The 18,761-nt window shown below is 40.0% G+C and overlaps 1 protein-coding gene across 1 annotated transcript in view; it reads left to right on the top strand.

Annotated features, from left to right (window-relative positions):
* The first annotated feature begins 3,189 nt into the window (after positions 1-3,189).
* The window catches only part of roraa (RAR-related orphan receptor A, paralog a), a 185,062-nt gene continuing 169,490 nt past the window's right edge, over positions 3,190-18,761 (top strand). The window contains exon 1 of the mRNA XM_068313374.1: positions 3,190-3,430. Within this exon, the coding sequence (XP_068169475.1) occupies positions 3,277-3,430 (154 nt within the window). The 5' untranslated portion in view covers positions 3,190-3,276. The remainder of the gene's footprint in view (positions 3,431-18,761) is intronic.

Below are 18,761 nucleotides of genomic sequence, written 5' to 3'. Positions count from 1 at the left end.
CCATCTGTTTAATCAAATAACTAGCAGAGTATAACGAGACAAGTTAATGTAATCGACTAAATTGAACAGACCTGCTTTACATTATGAGCACAATGTTTGGACTCATTTAAATTAGAAAAACAAAACTGAACTCATCTTTATAACTGATGATTATGTTTAATTTAAAGTATGCTTTCCAAGGGACCTGTGCAAACACCCTGAACACATGGCGGTAAACTGTGTATTGTGTGGAAAGATCACCCTGCAGTTTAACACACCCATATTTTTTTTTTCTCTTTTCTGTAGCCGCACCCAAGACAAGATTAGAGGGGAAAGTCATCACTCTCCTTGGCTGTTGTCTGATAAACTTTTTATTTGAAGGGTGTCCTGTCTGGAGTCTCTGGTGTCTTCCTCCAGTGCGCTCCTGATTTGAAATATAGCCTTACATAATGAAGGAGAAAAATAGAGCAGTGTTGCACCCCTGAGCTGATGTCAGCTTAATCAATCATTTTTAAACACAGGCAGGCATGCTTACTCCACTTGCTCCACATCCACCACATCCTTCCCCTGCTCAGTGGTATGACAGCAGCATAATTCATTGTAACTCAAAAATTAAACAGGCAGTATCAAACCTGTCCTTGTATTCTTTTGGATCAAACACAGCGCAATGCATTGTGTGTGTGTGTGTGTGTGTGTGTGTGTGTGTGTGTGTGTGTGTGTGCGTGAGTGTGTACACATGCATACATAAAAATACATGTTTCATATATATATGTATATACTGTATATATACTGTGTATATATATAGGCTTGATTATCTATTATCTTATATATATATATATTATCTATCTATTTATCTATCTATCTATCTATCTATCTATACTGTATATATACAGTATACACACGCACACACACACACACACACACACACACACACATATATCTATATATTTATTTTATATATACATTTATATGTATTTTATGCTTAGTTAAATACAGTATATCCAAGTACATATATTTATAAGCTTGTACTTTTCTTTTTTACCCTGGTTCTATGGACATGTGCCGGTTTGCTTTTCTGTTTTTCAGAGTTTACTTGATTTCCTCTAAAATTCAAGCTGTTCAGCTTCAGTGCTGAACACATGACAGACAAGGGATCAGCTGTGTAGGGATCTCATGGTCAAACTGCACCCATTCAGGAGGTCATGAAATTTTGAAGGAGCTGAACCCCGAGCAGGAGAAATGGAACTTGGCCTCTTCACTAGGCGGTGAGAGATTCCCTATGGCTTCCTGTCAGATACCATAGGGCAGTTTAAAATGTTATATCATGCTGGGTGACGTGTAAAAAAAACCCCAGACAGTAACCAGTTTGAACCTCATATGCAACCAGTTTCTAAGTTTTATCTCTGTGGTGTCTAAATGTTTTTGAATCACTTGCACAAATTCAGGAAGAATCAGTTGGCTTGATTATCTACGTATTCTAAAATATTGTCGTGTTTGAAACCTTTAACCACTGTGTAAATTGTGTAACAAAACTGTGTGTGTGTGTGTGTGTGTGTGTGTGTGTGTGTGTGTGTGTGTGTGTGTGTGTGTGTGTCAAGCTTGAAAACAAACAAACTAAAGAAAGGTAAACATTAATAACAAAAATCTGTAACACTAAATCGAAGTCATGAAAATGTACCATCGCCATTTTTTTAAACAATAAGAACACATCAGAAGTGCCCTGCAGGAATTGATTTTCCACATCTGAAAATTTAAAGCATGTTTTGCTGTGTACTACAGCTGTTGGATGTGAATGCACATGCATTCATGGTTATAAGTATTGTTTTTACACTAGTTTATCCTATTTCCCACTTTCATGCCACCCGTATCAGTGATCCTGAAGAAAGTAGGCTAACAGAGAATGAAATTGTTTTAATTCATGACATCAGATGTCACGAATTAATTTTTAACAAATTAAGATCAATTTGCTTTTCTTAAAAGGCACACAACTACTTTCCTTCAAAGTGGCCACATACACCTCAGTTGGACAAACCGAACGTCCACCGGTGACGTATTGAAGCCCCCACTCTGACGTCATACACAGACACCTTTTAATGTTTAAACTGATAACGCTTCCTCTGTGATCTGGCCGTCTGAATTAATTACTGTCTGTCGCGGTGATCTCTTAATTGCGTGCGGGTCTGTGCGCAGCCTGCGTGAGGGCAGGAACCATCCAAGTCAAAGTCCACGTGCACCGCTCCGAGGGGGCGGGGCTCCGCCTCACGGCAAGCCCCCGCGCTGATCACGTGCATAAAGCGTGCTGTTGGGGAACCGCCGCGAAACACGCGGTGCGCGGTTGACAGAGTGACGTTTGATGCCAACCCGAACACCGATCCGGTCCTCAAATCGTATTTCTGCTGTCAATCTTTTAGTTTTATCAGACAGAACGGAGACACGCAGGGAAGAGCCCTTTCATCGGCAGACGACTCTCAGTCGTGCAGTCCACCCCTCATCACATGATGATGATGATGAGGATGATGATGATGATGATGATGATGATGATGATGATGATGATGATGATGATGATGATGATGATAATGAAGAGCACCCAGCTATTCTTGTTGAACTTACTGAGTGACTTTATGGCAGGGAGCAGACTGCAGGGTGCTCTGTGCTGCAGACAGGAATGGGAGTCTCTGTGAAGAAATAGTTCTTCTGTTACTGCAGATTTAAAGGACGTTGGGGACGAAATGGTTTGATGGAATCATATGACTTTGACCGTGAAAAATAAAACAAGAGTATAACAATCGCATGAGTATATAGCTTTAACATGCATTTCTGTTTCAGAGCTGATTAAGTTGTTTTTGTTTTTTTTTTGTCATGGGATGTTGAAAATGCTTGATGTTTGGATGCGTTTTGACAAGTTGGGACGCAGTCAATTTCATTTCCAGCCTATTGATAGAATTATTATAAATCATCTATGTGTAATAAAGTCCAATACCTAAAGAATGAATCAAAATCAGTACTAATAAAGTATTGTCTTCGCCACATAGGCCTAAAACTGCGCAGGGTTGATCAGGCCTATATCTATTCTTCGGCTATTGACAACCTCTCCCTTCTCAGTGTGCATGACTGGAGCTCTCACTAGCGCTGCTAGTGGACAATCACACACACACACCCACCTCCAGACACACTCGCATTTCTCATTTCTTACTTCTAGTCTAAATTAGATAGCAAGACGCTGTGTCGGAGCTCATAGATCGCATTAAATTTGTTTTAAGTACTAGCGGTAGTGAAACAGTGACTCTGAAATTCAACATGGAGTCCCCTCCAGATCCAGCGAGCGACCCGGGCAACAGCGCCTCGGAGCCGGCTACCCCGGTCAGGGAAACCCCGGTAAACCTGGAGACGCTCCGGAAAGCGGACCATCCAGCCCCGGTTCGAAGGCAGACCTGCTCCAGCACCAACAGAGGTAAGCCGGGGGGGGTATTTACGTTCTCACTGCGAGAGAAATAACCACCGATCGAGGGGACCTTTAATTAAACTTCAAAATGAATTAAATCGCATTCCCATAAATGACTGCACGCTGTCTAATGCACCCGACCGCAGAGACACGACTTGTCATGGAATACCATCTCGGCTTTATTCTTATTTCATTTTATTTTTGCTGTCTTTCGGTCGTACTTCGGTTCGTGTTGCTGGCGTTCAGCTTTCCTTTGACAGTTCAAGTCACACACACGCACACACACACACACACACACACACACACACACACACGGTCACAGATGTCACATTTATTCTGACTGCAAGATAAATCAGTTCTCCAGGAACTTCAAACTGATCAACTGGAGCTTCTCTTTACTGCAACAAAAAACAGACCAGCCGAATCCACTTTAAACGCGATATTGTCAAAAAGTGTCCAAAAGTGAACTTTTGGAGACGTGGTGTGCTAGTTTATCGATCAGTTCCATTCTTTTTTTTTTTTTTTTTTTTTTTTGCAGGGACATGTCCCTTACTATTCCTGATACAGCATACATACAGCACCGTCTGGTCGGATTTTTTTTTTTTTTTTTTTTTTTAACATGTCCACCTCACAGATTTAGATTATTCCTGTGCGCAAAAAAGACGCCCCAGCAGCTGCAATTTGTTCAGCGCCAGCTCTGGAGCACAGCAGAGATGAAGGTGCTTTTCACGCCTTCACCCCCCCACCCCACACACACACACACACATGATCAGACCATAAAAAAACTGAGCAGGCCCATATTGACACTTTGACCGTCAAAAGTGTGTGTGTGTGTGTGTGTGTGTGTGTGGATTGCTATCGAAGACCAATTTATCTGATATGATGTATCCACCACGTCCCGTCCATGTTGTACAGTACAGACAGTGTTTAACCACACCCCCCCCTCTCTCGGTTGTCTCCGGTTCACGGTAAACCCGACTCGTCCAAGTTCAAACAAATGCTGATTTCTCTGTTGATTTCTTGACAAATCAAAGGAGTGTTGTGAACATGACAAGAGAAAAGCAATACTCGACAATTTAATTGGTGCTTTTTTTTATTTTTTTTAGTGTGCGCACTCTTCTTCCTGCGCGCAAGGGTATATTTAGAGTCTGATATGGTGAGTGTGGAATGTAAGCTGGTTATGTAACAGGTTTAGCCATAAACAGAGGAGCGCAACTGAGAGGAGAAATCATCAGCAGATCTTTTCACTTCATACTAAGAGCTCACCCACTCCCGATGATCGCCACGTTTGTTTAATTACTAAAAAAAAAATAATAAAAAAAATCGCTGCGCTTAAGCGTGTATTTATAAACCACTGAAGGGAAACTGCATGATCCTGTGGGTTGGCACCGCCGGAACACTTATGTAATAGCGGGCAAAAAAAAAAAAAAAAAAAAAAGACAGGTAGTTTGGGAGAGACTTCGTGGATTGATTTCTTTTTTCGCAAGTCTGACTTTGAGACACTCCTAACCTGCTGACCCATATTCACCCCACCCTTATAATGCACGGGATTAAAGTGCGTCTGGGAAAGAGAAAGACGAGGAAAAAAAAAGAACGCCTTTGGTCTGTTATGTAATGCTGAATGGGTGAAAAAAAAAACAACAACCCGCACACATGTTCAGAGGGACAACTTCTGCAGCAGCTTTGAGAGTTTTCCCTGCCCTGAAACTCTGTAGAAAAGAATGAGACAGATTTTTTTTTTTAGAGAGCATTAGCTGCAGAAAGCTTGAAGGAAAGTTTTTGAGAACTTCTAAAAAAAACACATTAGAAGTTTATATTTTTCTGAATTGGGACATTACTTTCTTGAAGTGAGTTATTCTCATGATTATTCAAATTTCAATGCGCATTAGGCCATTGCTTGCAGTTTCAGATTCTTCAGTAGACTGATAATATCAGGATGCACTCATAAAAATGTTTCAACACTCGAAAATCAGCATGTAGTTGTTTTCAGAGACGCTCAACTGGGCTCATGGAGCAGATAATGAATTTGATAGTGGTTTTCAGGACATCCACCCTGCAGGAGAGCAGAAGGAACATTTGGTTTTATAAAGTAATGACAACTTAATTCATTCATTTTATTTAGCACTGATGTGAAAGTGTTACTCTAAGTAGTAGCTGTAGTTCTTTTATTATGCAGCCAGAGTTCATTGCAGAGGTTACCCAAAAATAAAACAATAAAAAAAGTCTACAGACTTGTTAGTCAGTTTTTATGATTACAGCTCTGCACTCAGACTCTGGCTTTCCCAGTCGGCCACAGAAACCAATGTCTTAGAGGTGGCAGACATACGCACAAGTGCAGTCCCGCTCCTCCATCCAGCTGCATTAGACATCCTAAGAGTTTGCATTTCTTATCCTCCATGCCGAGCGTTTACTGTTTTAACCTGGGTGCTAATACCTCTCAAACAAAAAGGGCTCACTTCAGCAGAACCTTTTCTGTGAGACTCAAGCGGGTCAGAAAATGTATATTATTACTGGAAAGGAAAAATGTGGGGGTTTTTTCATATCCTGAGATCCCTCCTTTAACAAAATTGGAAAAAAATCAATATTAATGATTATGTAAGGTCATGTTTTCAGAAGAGGCTTCCCTGTGCTTAACGCCACACGTTTTTCAAGCGCCTGACTTCTCAGCTAACATGAGTTTGTTTGAGCATCCAAAGTGTGTGTGCATAGTGTAGGTGTGTGCATAGTCCTGTAATAGTTGACATACTGTATGCTGCACAAACAGTTGTCATCATCATTTCCAGTGATGAGTTATTTGAGTCTCATTTTTTTTAAAAATTGATTGAAAAAAGTGTGCTTCTATGAACATTTGGAAAGTCATCCCGAGGTTTCATACAGTTACTTTACTGTGTTCAGATTAATAGGTGTCCTCGGCATCGCGTGAAGTGGTTCCGTCACGATTTTTGATTTACTATTTCTTATAATAAAAAAAGCGTCTGATGATTTCATGTGTTGTCTTTATTGTGGACAGTTTTTATCAACTGATCTAAACTAAAGAGGCAGAGTTTAAAAATATTCAGTCCTCACTTGGTGAACATGGGTTGAACTTTCCTTCAGCTGTCATATTTTTGGCCAGCGGAGCGAGAGCTCTCGTGCCATCATTTTTATTTATTTATTTAGCATTTATTAGCCGTTGTTGACACAAGACGGATGAGGTGTAGGGATGCAGAGGCTTTTAAAAAAGGGTTTTCCCTGAAATCTCAGAAAGCCGGGGGTTGGCATCGGGCTTTAGCAGCCAGCAACATTGTTGAGGCTGTGGCATTCTCAAATTCAATGAATCAGTGCTCCCTGCCCGCTGGAGAGCATGAAGATACAGGTATCGGCTTATAGCTGAGCTTTCAGCTCAGACAGATTCAGAGAAGGAACTCCATTAGGTGTATGTCGTTTTTTTACAACTTGCCGCCTGTAACGTATTATCGAGTGTCAGTTCCCTTGCATTTTCAATTTTTACAAGCGGGTGAGGCGATAATATCAGGAACTCTTTTATTGGGGTCTGTCAGACAGTTTACTTTGTGAGCAATCAGCTCAGAATTTGATCCATACTCATTAAGTTTTCCTCAGATTGACAGTAGAAAACATTGGGCCGAGTCCTTTGACGTCAACTTTTAGTTTAAACGTTGCTACTGTGACCTTTGTTGTGACCCTCAAAGGTCAAACTACAGCCGAGCATCAGTGTATCACATTTTTTCGAAGTGCTCTGTAAAAGTGAGCACAAAATCTGGATAATCAAATGGGACTTTGTCACCAGGTGTCAGGACTACCTTTCTTTCTTAAAGTTTTAAGATTAGCAACAAAATGTAGGAGCATAATGAGATGTTGCTTTGGTTCAAATTGTCCTACTTTATTTATGAAGTGCTGTTTAGGTCCCATGAAACAAAAAAAAAATCCCTTGTCTTGTTTCTTACCTTGTTCTCCTCTGTGGTAAACTGTATTGTTTATTGCTCTATGCTAGAATTGTGTTTAATATGTTTGTATTTGAAACTCAGGTGTTTTTCTGTAAAGTTTCAAAAGCTTGTTGTTGATGCATTGTTTTTAGAACTTCACAACTAAGTCATAAAAAAGACCTTCATTATAGAAGGAACTGGCAGTGGCATGGGTGATACAGATCGCAAACTTTTTTTTGTGATGTAAATATGTCTCAAGTTTACTTTTAAAATCGATATATGAATATTTAAATAATATACTTTTATTTTTTTTTAAAGAAAATGCCCCTCACTAAAACAATCAATAACTTAGTAATACAGTTAGAGATAAGGATAATAGTATTGAATTATATTGCAGACATTTAACTGTGCTCAGCTCCACCTGTGACAGTCTATACAGCCGCTCTGCCATCAGTTTATCATTTTTAACCCTAGTGGCTCTATAAGATCTTTTCTGTTGGTTGTCCCCATCCGACTAAACTTACACAACCTGACAGCTTGTTGTCAGAAGGCATACTCCTGTCTGAGTTCAACACTTAGATCCACCATTGTAAACAGACTTTGTATTCATTTAGTGCTTCGCAACTCGACCTATTGTTGAAAACTTTCAATGTGTTGCCACGTTTATTCAGAGATGGCAGAGGCCCTTCTGAAAAAGGCTCACACAGAGATCAGCCATGAGGCGCCAGAGCGTTTCCCCTGAGCTGCAGCTACACAACTGTTTGATCCATACATCTAAACATTAGGGCCACTTTCAAATTCACCATGCTGCAATCTATAACACACAAAGGTGTGATAGTTAATCTTTAAGAAAAATCAAGTATGGAGATTTATGTTCTCATTTTTAGAACTAAAAGGTGAACATTCTGTAAATGTATTATGTAAAATAAGCAGAAGTCTGAGTATCTCGAGATGAAAATGACATAACAAGAAAGAATTTTTTTGTGTTTACTTTGTGAGCAACCTGACCACATGACAGACCGGTCTTTCATCATGGCAGCAGTTGATATTCTGCAGGTATATTTAACGATGAGGATATATTTGTTGAACACGAACATGAAGGAGAGACGGGCAGAAAGACAGAAGTATAGAGGCAAAATAAGAATAAAAGACAATAATAACAATCTCTGTATGTGCGCTTTCACACACAATAGTATGATCTTCAAGTACAGTTAAAACACTGTAAATTATGTGTCAGTAGTTTTGATGCATTTATTAAGTAATGTAAATAATAAATATATAATAATAATAATTTAATGTCCTATTAAATATAAGTAATACAAAGTAAATATAACCCTGGCCATGAAGGCAACGAGGTATCATATGGTATTATGACATAGAATTAATGTCTGAAAATATTTATTTCATTTATAAATAAATCTCAGAGACTCTAAATATTTTGTTTATTTGATTGCTTGGCGCTGTAATTTATTTTTTGTGTCCTCTTGGGTTTCATACCAAAGTTTCATACATACTGTTTTAATCCATTAATTTACATGTTTTTAAAGAAGTTCGGACGTTCGGAGTATGTCAAAAGATACAGTATTTCAAAAATTCTTAGTTATTTTTTTCAGAATATTAGCCACTTCCCCGACAAAAGTGTTTTATCAAATCACCTTAATCTTCAATGCAATATGCCTTTATATTTGCAGAACAAACATGTCCATCATTTTAGAGCACGTGTCAAACTCAAGGCCTGGGGGCCAAATGTGGCCCGCCATAACATTTTATGTGGCCCGCTAGAGCATCAAAGGTCAGAGTGTCTAAAAATAAATAGGTCAGATGTGTGTTTTGACCAAAACTACATTTCCCACAATGCAGTAATCAAGCCCATTTTAACTGTGCTAAATCGTTTGGACTAAGTTAATGTCCTAACTTGTGTTTGATGTTATTTTTCTTTATTCATTGTATAGTTTGATCCTCGATTGATGGAGTTCTGTGGGTTTAATAACCTGACAAATATGACAATGAAACAAGCAAACATATTTTGTCTGTGCAACTGTAATGCACAGTCAAAATAAGTAATAAATTCAGAGTTATTTAACATTAATGAGTAGTAATGAGTAGTTACATTTATGTTACATTTATTTGAGTTACATTTAGTTACATTTATTAGTTACATCTGGCCCTTTGAAGCCAGCCGTGATGCTGATGTGGCCCTCAGTGAAAATGAGTTTGACACCCCTGTTTTAGAGTGTAGACCAGTGGTCGCCATCCTTTTTGGCGACGCGTACCGGTTTAATGTCAGACAATATTGCTGCGGACCGGCCTTTGAGGTGTGGTGGATAAATACAACAAAATAATAAAAAATGTTTTTTTTTCATAATATAATAGTAAATGTGAATCCAATGTACATCAACTTAATTAGCAGCATCCTCGTAACATCGCAACTTTTTTTTTGTTTTGTTCAATTTGCTAGTTTGGGAGTTTCAATTTAGTGGTCATGTATTCTGTACTTTTCATTTATCGGGTACATATTGACAGAGTAAGATGTACGAGGCCTCGGTATTGATTAAAAAGTTGAGAAATGTTAGACTTTCTTGACCAAATGTGAAAAATGTACTCTTGTGTGACAATTTATTTTGGAGTTTGAATCACCAGTGGCTTTAACTGGGGCTGGCGACAAAGTTTCAACTGGTGACAGACACCAGATTTGATGTGAAATCTCCAGTGGTGAGTGACAGCTCAGATCTGTGGCCCATTTACAGAAGTTTGTATCTTACATAGAAAAGTCTAAATAGTAATACTCCAGATGCATTATTGGAGGGTGTTAAAGGCGTCTAAATTTAATGTGGTACACTGTGACCCAGGAACTGGTGCTGCTTGGCTCCATGCTACTCAGTGGCTTTTTGATATAAAATAGGCACTTTTAGAAGAGACCTTGAGGGAAAGAGGTGGTAAGAGGGGTCTGAAGCATCACTCAGAGGAGTTCTTATGTCATATCTAGGGCCAAGCCTTCCTCGTCTCTACCAGAGTTGATGGTGCAGAGCTCCTCAGCAGGTAGGCAGGCCCTTAGCGCCAAACATCCAGCCCTCAGTCAGGAACTTTGACCAGCGCTGGATTTGAAAATGATTCCCCTGCATTGGGATGCTCCATTTTTGGTTGCTTCGTGACATGTGACGGACACTTAAAAGCATCTGCATGGTCAGAGAACATGTGTGTTTTTCTGCAGAGGCTTTTGGGCTCCACGCAGGCTGCTAAGGGCTGACATGTGTTTAACACTTGAGAGGAAAACACAGGATAATCTCCTGGCACCGGAGGTTCTAACAGTCATTATGTGTATGTCTGCACTATAAAACAGGAAGAGGTTACGTTGTAAGATCTGAAGTATGCTATTCAACAGGCATACTCATCAGCCTTCTGTCTGTTATTTATCTAGTTTATTGTTTAGGCACCGGCTGCCATGGAACATCTGTTATGAGGATTGTGATGAGCAGCAGACGATGACCACAGACTAAAAGGAAAATGGTTAGTTTTGTTGTGTATTGAAGCCATGGAGCACACATGAAGAACAACATTAAAGTTTTTAAATCCTTGCACTTGGTTTTACTCAATAATTATGAACTCATTGGCTTCTGATTGCTTTTGAACATTTTTTTCTAGTGCTTAAACTTCGATTTTCTTCACATTCCGTCACCCAGCGGTGAGGTATACATACTAAGACATTTTTTGTTGCATCAGAACCGCTGCAGCATTACTCAACAAAGTTTATTTGTCATCTGGAATAAACAAAAAACTTTGAAGACAAGGAAGATAAAACAACTTGAAAATCAGTGTCATTTCTGTTGGCTTGATTATTTATATTGGAATAACAAGCACGACTTAATCTCATAAATAAAAAAGGAAGAGATACGGATCCGTCCCCTCCAGGTACAGCCGCCACTTAATCGAATTAGCTCCACTCTCAGCCTTGACGGGCTCTTCAAACACCCCTGGTGACTTCTGAGTGCCGATTACAATCAGCTACTATTTTCAGCCTTTGATTAAAATCTGGTGAGGTTGGACACAATTTTTTTGAGTGCAGAACCAACTAATTAATAGCAGCCAATTTTCTTCTTTTTTTTGCCAGTTTAGGAGACCAATGGGCTGGAGTAGTTAAACAATATCCATTAGTATTAATCATATTGAATCATTGTGTGTAAAACTATTAGCTTCTTCCTACTGAAGCGTCTCATCTATGTGTTGTCCTATCATGCTGTTCTCCTGACCTTTGTGCTATTGTAGTCACATCTCATTGGAGACTTCTGACTTGACTATTTCCGGAATGAAAAAAAAAGCCAAATTATGTTTCATAAGCTAATATTTAGCATGATTAGGAGGAATCTCAACACTATAATCTTTGTTAAATAAGCTTGTTGTTAAAAAGTTTTTCATCTGGAAGACAAACAATTGCGAACACAACTCTTTATTCATAAAATAATACAAGATGATCACAATTGTTTGTGCCTCACACAGTATGCCATAGAATCACTGTAATATGCCTGTCAAAGACAATTCTGCTCTTTTGTTAGGTTTGAAAGGCAGCTTTTGAATATGAATAAGTCGGTAATGAGTTGGTTCTTGCGTGTCTGTGGATTGATTGCTTTTGGAGGCTTACTAAGACAGAGCGTGGCACGACGGGGCTCAATCAGTGCCACTGTGTAGCCACTGTGCTGCTTTCTGACAGTGATTGAAAGACAAAGTGTCTCCTTGGCACGTGCAACAATCCTACTCTTCCTTCCAGAAAAATCTCATCTGATCAATGAAAATTTGCCATTTTATTTTAATAACGCAGTACTTAAAAGACAATAATTAAGTGCCTGGTTGTAAAAAGCCTATTTTTAAGAGACAGACAGAAATAGACATACAGAAATAGGAAGATGAAGGCCTGTGGTTGATGTTGAAGCATCTCAGACACTGTACTACAAACTCATGGAGGATCTGCATGAGTTCTAGTCACTTTCAAGCCGTGTTAATCTACAGATTTGTTGTTAATTCTCACTTTTTCACATTTTTTTGGAAAATACCTTTAACATTTGCATGAGACTGAAAACACCGGAGAAGAGATCTTTTTAAAAAATAGAATGTAAAAACATGTAAATTAAGTTTAAAAAAAGGTAAAATCTTTTTTGACTTGTTGTTGTCAAAAAGACCTTTAAATTCTTTCCTTTAAGCCTTCATTTGGGTTGTCCATTTGATTGAATAATTTATATATAGTTCGATAAAGTTTAGTTGAGGGAATATTCATTCACTGTCATCTTGAGTTAAACCAGTGTGGCTCGTGATACTCATTAATTTCTGCTTGCTCCACTTGCAGTATTTGGGCTCTCTTCACTGGCTCAGTGCCACAGTGTCTTCTGAAAGAACCACTTCATCTCTGTCAGGGGCAGGTGGAAATTTGCTGCACACTTCTAATTGGACAAAGTGCCTTTCAAGCTCTGAGCCATCATACACAGATCAGATTATCATACAGACCAGGTGTCAACAGAAGTTTTCCACCTCCCTCTTCTCCTCCTGCTTTTTTTTGCATCTTGTGGTTGACTTGTCAGATTTTTCCGTCTCTTTTTAAATATCTGCCACCTTGTTACTCAAGACACATTATGCCTTCTTTAAAGAATAGATTAAAAAAAATCTTTCATTGTGTATTATAAAGACACATAAGCAACAACAGAGATGTTTTATAACCAGGAGAGATGGAAATACCTTTCAACTGATGTAGCAGATGGTGCTAAATTTGCCTTCCTGTCAGCCTGAAACATGTCCTTCCTGAGTTGTCTTGGTCAGTCTCAATAGAGGATTATTTGCAGCAGCCAGAGGGAGAGACTGTAGGCTCGCTTACAGGAGCTTTAAGGTCTCCTGTACAGCTCGGGGCCAAACCCCGCTCTGCTTGTAAAGGTAATCAGTAAAAACATCAAATAGTAGGTAACCAAAGGAAAGAGCAGCAACTGATTGATGCTCTTTCCACTTTTTGAATAAGTTAAAGACATGACTGCTGAATTTTGATGAAAGTAAAATTGAAAAGTTTGCATCATTTAGATGCAAGAAAATGAAATACTTTTTCCATGTGTGTCATAATAGATGAGTTACATAAAAATACTCAATCGACAAGACTTTGGTCAAGTTGTTCCTTGTCAGTCCATCCTCCAATTCAATATAAGACAAGAAGACAAGGTCGTTTTTGTTGGCCCTCAAGGCAGCTGTGTAACTGTGCATTGACAGAAAAGTAGTACAGAGCGTCCTCGTGCATTTGCGCATCAACACTCGCGACTTCACCTCATCGCGGATTTTTCGTCGGCAGTCACGTGATACCGTACGAGCATTCTATCTATCTGGAAGTGCACTCTGTTCCGTGAGTCTCGGACTTACATGAGACACAAAAGTGCTTTAAAAAGTCGATAAGACAAGGTTGCACTGTACAGGGAAAATTTTTTGTGCTTAAAGCTGAGCCTTGGAGAGTAGCTCGGGTAATGTGTGTTGAAATGTGGGTGGACTGTACGTAAGAGGTTCAATACAAGCTGAATAAATGTTTTATTTTTCTTGGTCAGTTTCAGTGCCAGAGAATTCAGTGAGGTCTAAATGGACTTTGAGCAAATCTGATTTCATACTTGACTTATTATATTTTCACCTGCGCCATTGCTGCTCTGGCTATGTTTAGCAATGGAACACCGTGTGTTAAAGCAAATCCTGAGGAGTTGAGGGATTCAAACGAGGTGACAGAACATCAGTATTTCATTTTATCCCAGTATCCTTTGATGGTGGAAAAGCTAAACCAGTTTCATGCAGTGATTAATCCATTATCACTACTCCTTTCACACATCAGGCAAACATGGCAAAATTTTGGCATACTTGATTGCTTATCGTGTCTACACGTTGCCAGCGCAGATGTATTACTCTGTGCTGATTTGATTCTGGGCACACGAAAGTGGACAGCAGAGATTGATGGTGGTGTCCCCAGTCAGACAGATAACACCTGATTCTGCCTGCAGGGGGTTCGTCTAGCAACCCTACCCTATACACACACACACACACACACACACACACACACACACACACACACACACATACACACACACACACACACACATACACACACACACACACGCACGCCTTTCCTCGCACCTCGTCTGTGTTGAAGGCCAAAGTGAGGAGGTGAACCGTTCCTACACATTCAGGGATGATCCCAGGACAATTGAGTCAATGTGGCCCCAAGCACTCTGCACCACATGATCCATGCATCAGCCACACCTGGGAAAAACCCACACGGGCTTGGGGGGGGTGTCATTTGTTAACACAGGTGCATCATGTATCTTAACTCACTCATACATACACACATTTATCCACACGCTCGAGTAAACACACATGCCTGAACGCACACATGAACACACAAAGTCAGGAGGCAGTGTGTCTGTTGTGACAGGGCTTCACCTTTGGATAAAAACTGTTATTTCTGTCACTTCTTGAGTTTGTTTATTTCGAATGTGTTGATAAAATGTTGTGATGGAAGATATTCTAGTCTGAGAGTGCTTTTAAAAAATGACAGACTGAACTGGAACATCAAGTTTTCAAAAGTTCATGTTAGATTTATACTTAAATTTAACCAAATTGTTCTTACAAGTAAATAAAAGATAAACCAATGGACAGAAAATAAATTTGAAATAAATGTAATCATTACGATCATTTCAATAATTTAAAGAGCAAAATAAAGACTGCTCTCACGTTTCCACCCATCCACCTCGTGGGTCATGGGTGTTGCTGGCGAGACGAGAGACGGGGTAGGCCCCGGATGTGTTGTCAGTGTATCACAGGGCCACGCGAAAGACAAACAACCACTCACGCACACTGACAATTACAAACACTTTATGAGTGATCCATTCACCTGAGCTGCTTGTTTTTGGAGGTGGAAAGAAGCCGGAGATTCCAAAGAGAACCTACACAGACACAGGGAGAACGTAGCGCTGTCAACTCACATTATCTGTGAGTTGACAGCAGTTGTCGCCCTTATATTTCTACCTTTCAGAATAATGGTATAACTTTTTCATAATTTTTTATATTATTGAATATTGTACATGCATACATTTAAGTTTTAGACTTTTGACTGGAAAAATTAGAATACTTGATGTACTAATTAAGTGGGGGGAAAATGGGCTTTGTGGGGAAAAAACTGGCATTGTGCTGTGTCGTTTCTTGCTCTAACTGCACCAAAGCGCTACTGTGGGCATTAACAAATATTCTCGGCTGTTTGTGATCTTTGGATGCTATTACATGATTCATTTTGATTTACTAACCATCAGTAACATCTGACTGTCTTACAACCCCCCATCTATCAAAGTGTGCTGCATAGGGTGCAGCAATGCAAGTTTTTTTGTTCAGTAATAAGGAGAGCAGGACAGGTTCTCAGTATGTGAAGCAGATGGTGAAAGGCTAGTCTATAATAGATCTCAATATTAACTGCGGCACACGCTGGGAGTGTTGGTGGATGGCGCACAACAGTGTAAAAAAGAAGCTATGACCTTCTGTCCCATCATTTACCCCCTCGTGCCCCCATACCGCTCTCAAATTACTTTGTTTTAGCCAATTACAGCAGCCGACTAAGCATCAAGCAGGCTGCCATTTTTCGCTCACCTGCACCCATGTGACATTATCATTCTGTCATCGGGAGAGTGGGCCATAAGAGGAAACCTCCGATGTGGCACCGTGCCACCTTAGACCCCGCTGTGCTGATCGAGATTAATGCAATGAGTCTCAAGAATTTCATTGGGCTCTCTCACCTGTTTCCCACACACAGCTCGTTGCCGCTTGCACCGATGAGCAAATGATCCTGACGGATGTGGAGTGTGCCAAAGCACGCTGCAGCTATACATCAAGAGATGATTCCTCTATTACCTCCTGAACAAAACACAATTTCTAAATATGCAAGGAATCTATTGTCCCTGAGTTGCCTTGTTGCTGATCAAGATACCATATGCTGAGAAATGGGTTTCTGTCCAAATCCTTTAATGGCTCAATAATAGAAAGAAAGGCAGCAGACACAAGAATACCATGGCATGGGATGAGTGAAGGACTGGAGTGTGTGGTGTTTAACCACCATACGAGCACAGATTATGTGCTTGAAGGGGCTGAATTGAGTGCCAGCAGTGACAGTTGGGCTGGGAATTGACTGTGCCTGGGACTTGCGGCTTTACTCCGCTCGGAAACACCACTGGGCCCAGGGCTCATCTCTGTAGTCCTCCGCCCCCCTCCTCCCGTAGAGGTATTGTGGCCTGCCGATTGCTCCGCTTCACCGGGGGAATGGACGGGCCTCTTCTCTCGCTTGATGAGCACTCACTAATGGATGCTTCTTTGAAAGCTGATGGGTCTGTTTCAGGAGTGTCTTTTTCTCCCCTCCAGCTTGCCTTGGCCTGGCATTCATCAGGCTGCCCGGCTTTGCTGTCCTGCCCACATGATGGCGCGCCAAGAGGCTGAAACGGCTGTCATTTGTTGTACTTTCAAATAAAAGTTGAGGATTTACCAATGAAAAGTAAAAATAGTCCATTGATGAGGCATATGTTGCAATAGTGACATTTTCAGCTCTGTTTAAGAAATAACAAATCTTTCTCCTACAAAAGAAATGTGTGGCCATGGTAAAGCGATCAAATGAGCACATAGAGTGCAATAGATATTAAATAATGTCTGATGAGGCTGCGTTAAATTAATGTCAGTGGAGTTGTTTGTTAATTTATACACACACAGAGTATATACTGTATATATATATATATGTATATATATGTATACACACACACACACACACACACACACACACACACACACACACACACACACACACACACACACACATCGTAGAATATGGAGATCTGTAATCATGAAATAAGCATTTGAAATTGAGCCCCTTGACAGTCTGCATATCGTCCACAGGCTGTTAGGCTTCAGAAATATACACATATAATGTCAAAACAAGAAATGTGGTTCTGCTGTACAAGGAGAGAAAAGACTAAAGGGTGGAGAGTACGTTGATATTCTCATGAACTGAATAGGTATGATGTCTGAACGCTTTCAGTCTTTTTGCTTATTTCAGTCCCCTTGACCACTGCCCTGTCTAATTCACCCCAGATGTAGACGTTGAATGATGCTCCTCCTCACTGTTGTACTAGTCTCCAGCTTCTTGAGACTCTATTAGGAAGTTAGTCGTCCTTGGAAGTCTCCTCTCTGCAACTTCTCTTGTCTGTGCTCTCTCTTTGCCTCTCCCACTCCTCTCTCCCCCACATGAAACTAGGGTGAAGGTCGAAAATGGCGAATTTGATATAAGAGCTGATGTGTTTCTATGGAGCACCTTGTCAACTCAAAACAATAGGCTTGCAGGAGCTGTTACGCCAAATAAAGAATGTTCGCATATTCCCAGAGAAATGTCCTCCGCCAGACATTCCCAAAAGAGATGAGAACATTTGTCTGCATATATTTTACAGGTGCTGGCCCAGTAGAAAGTGGAGGCTGAAGCAAAAATGAGTTTATTTCAACTTGTAGTTAAATGTGTTATCTCAAGTGGGAGTTTTAAAAAAGTCGGCACGATATTATTGCTTTATTAGATTTGGTCATTAGATGCTCAAATGCTCTGCTATTCTACTTTGTGTTATTAGTCCCGTTTTTGATTTAGAATTCAAGTGTTCGAAACCCAGCATTTCATGTTGCAGCTTTATCATATACCTAATGTCTGTGAAGACGTAGCAGATGTTGGGAGTTGCATAATATTAAGGGGAAAAAAAGAACCAGCTATGTTGCACAGAAGTGTGATCAAACAGTTTAATTTGATCTGATCTCTTTGTCTTGGTCTTATCACTGAGCCGCGTCCTGCAAAACAGTCGTAAAACAGGTCAGGATGAACAGAGACGAGACGGATATTTCAGTTCTCATTACAAAGTGTATTTTTTTAAGTTTATCATGCACAGAGATGTAATATTATGTAAATAGAAATATTTTTCCCAAGGTAATAAATTTTTATTTTCTTTCTGAACACAATCTTAAGAAGCGCAATAATAAATAAAAAAATCTCGATCGCAAACAAGTCGGAAGTGTCTTGATGGATGTTAATACAACTGCTTTACTAATTTACATTGTTACAGATCTCTCGGCAACCATTTGTCACAGGCAGTTTCATCTCAAATTAAATTCATTTGGATATGACATTTTAATTGGAACACTATTCCCATTAATTGAACAAATTAGGGAAAGTCTGCTGGGGGAAAGGTAATCTCTGGGAGTGATGATTTGGAATCCACAATTGAGAATGAAAAATCATCTGCTCAGCTTTGTTTGTGTGGCAGCCAGTTTGAGGCAGTGCGCTCGGGCAAACGCCGGCGCTGGAGGTCTCAACGGCACTCAGAGCTCATGTTGTGTTCATTAAAAGC

The sequence above is a fragment of the Antennarius striatus genome, chromosome 4 (genome assembly GCF_040054535.1).
Source record: "Antennarius striatus isolate MH-2024 chromosome 4, ASM4005453v1, whole genome shotgun sequence".
NCBI classification, from domain to species: domain Eukaryota; kingdom Metazoa; phylum Chordata; class Actinopteri; order Lophiiformes; family Antennariidae; genus Antennarius; species Antennarius striatus.
Note: the sequence above shows the minus strand (reverse complement) of the source record. Positions and strands in the feature narration are given on the sequence as shown.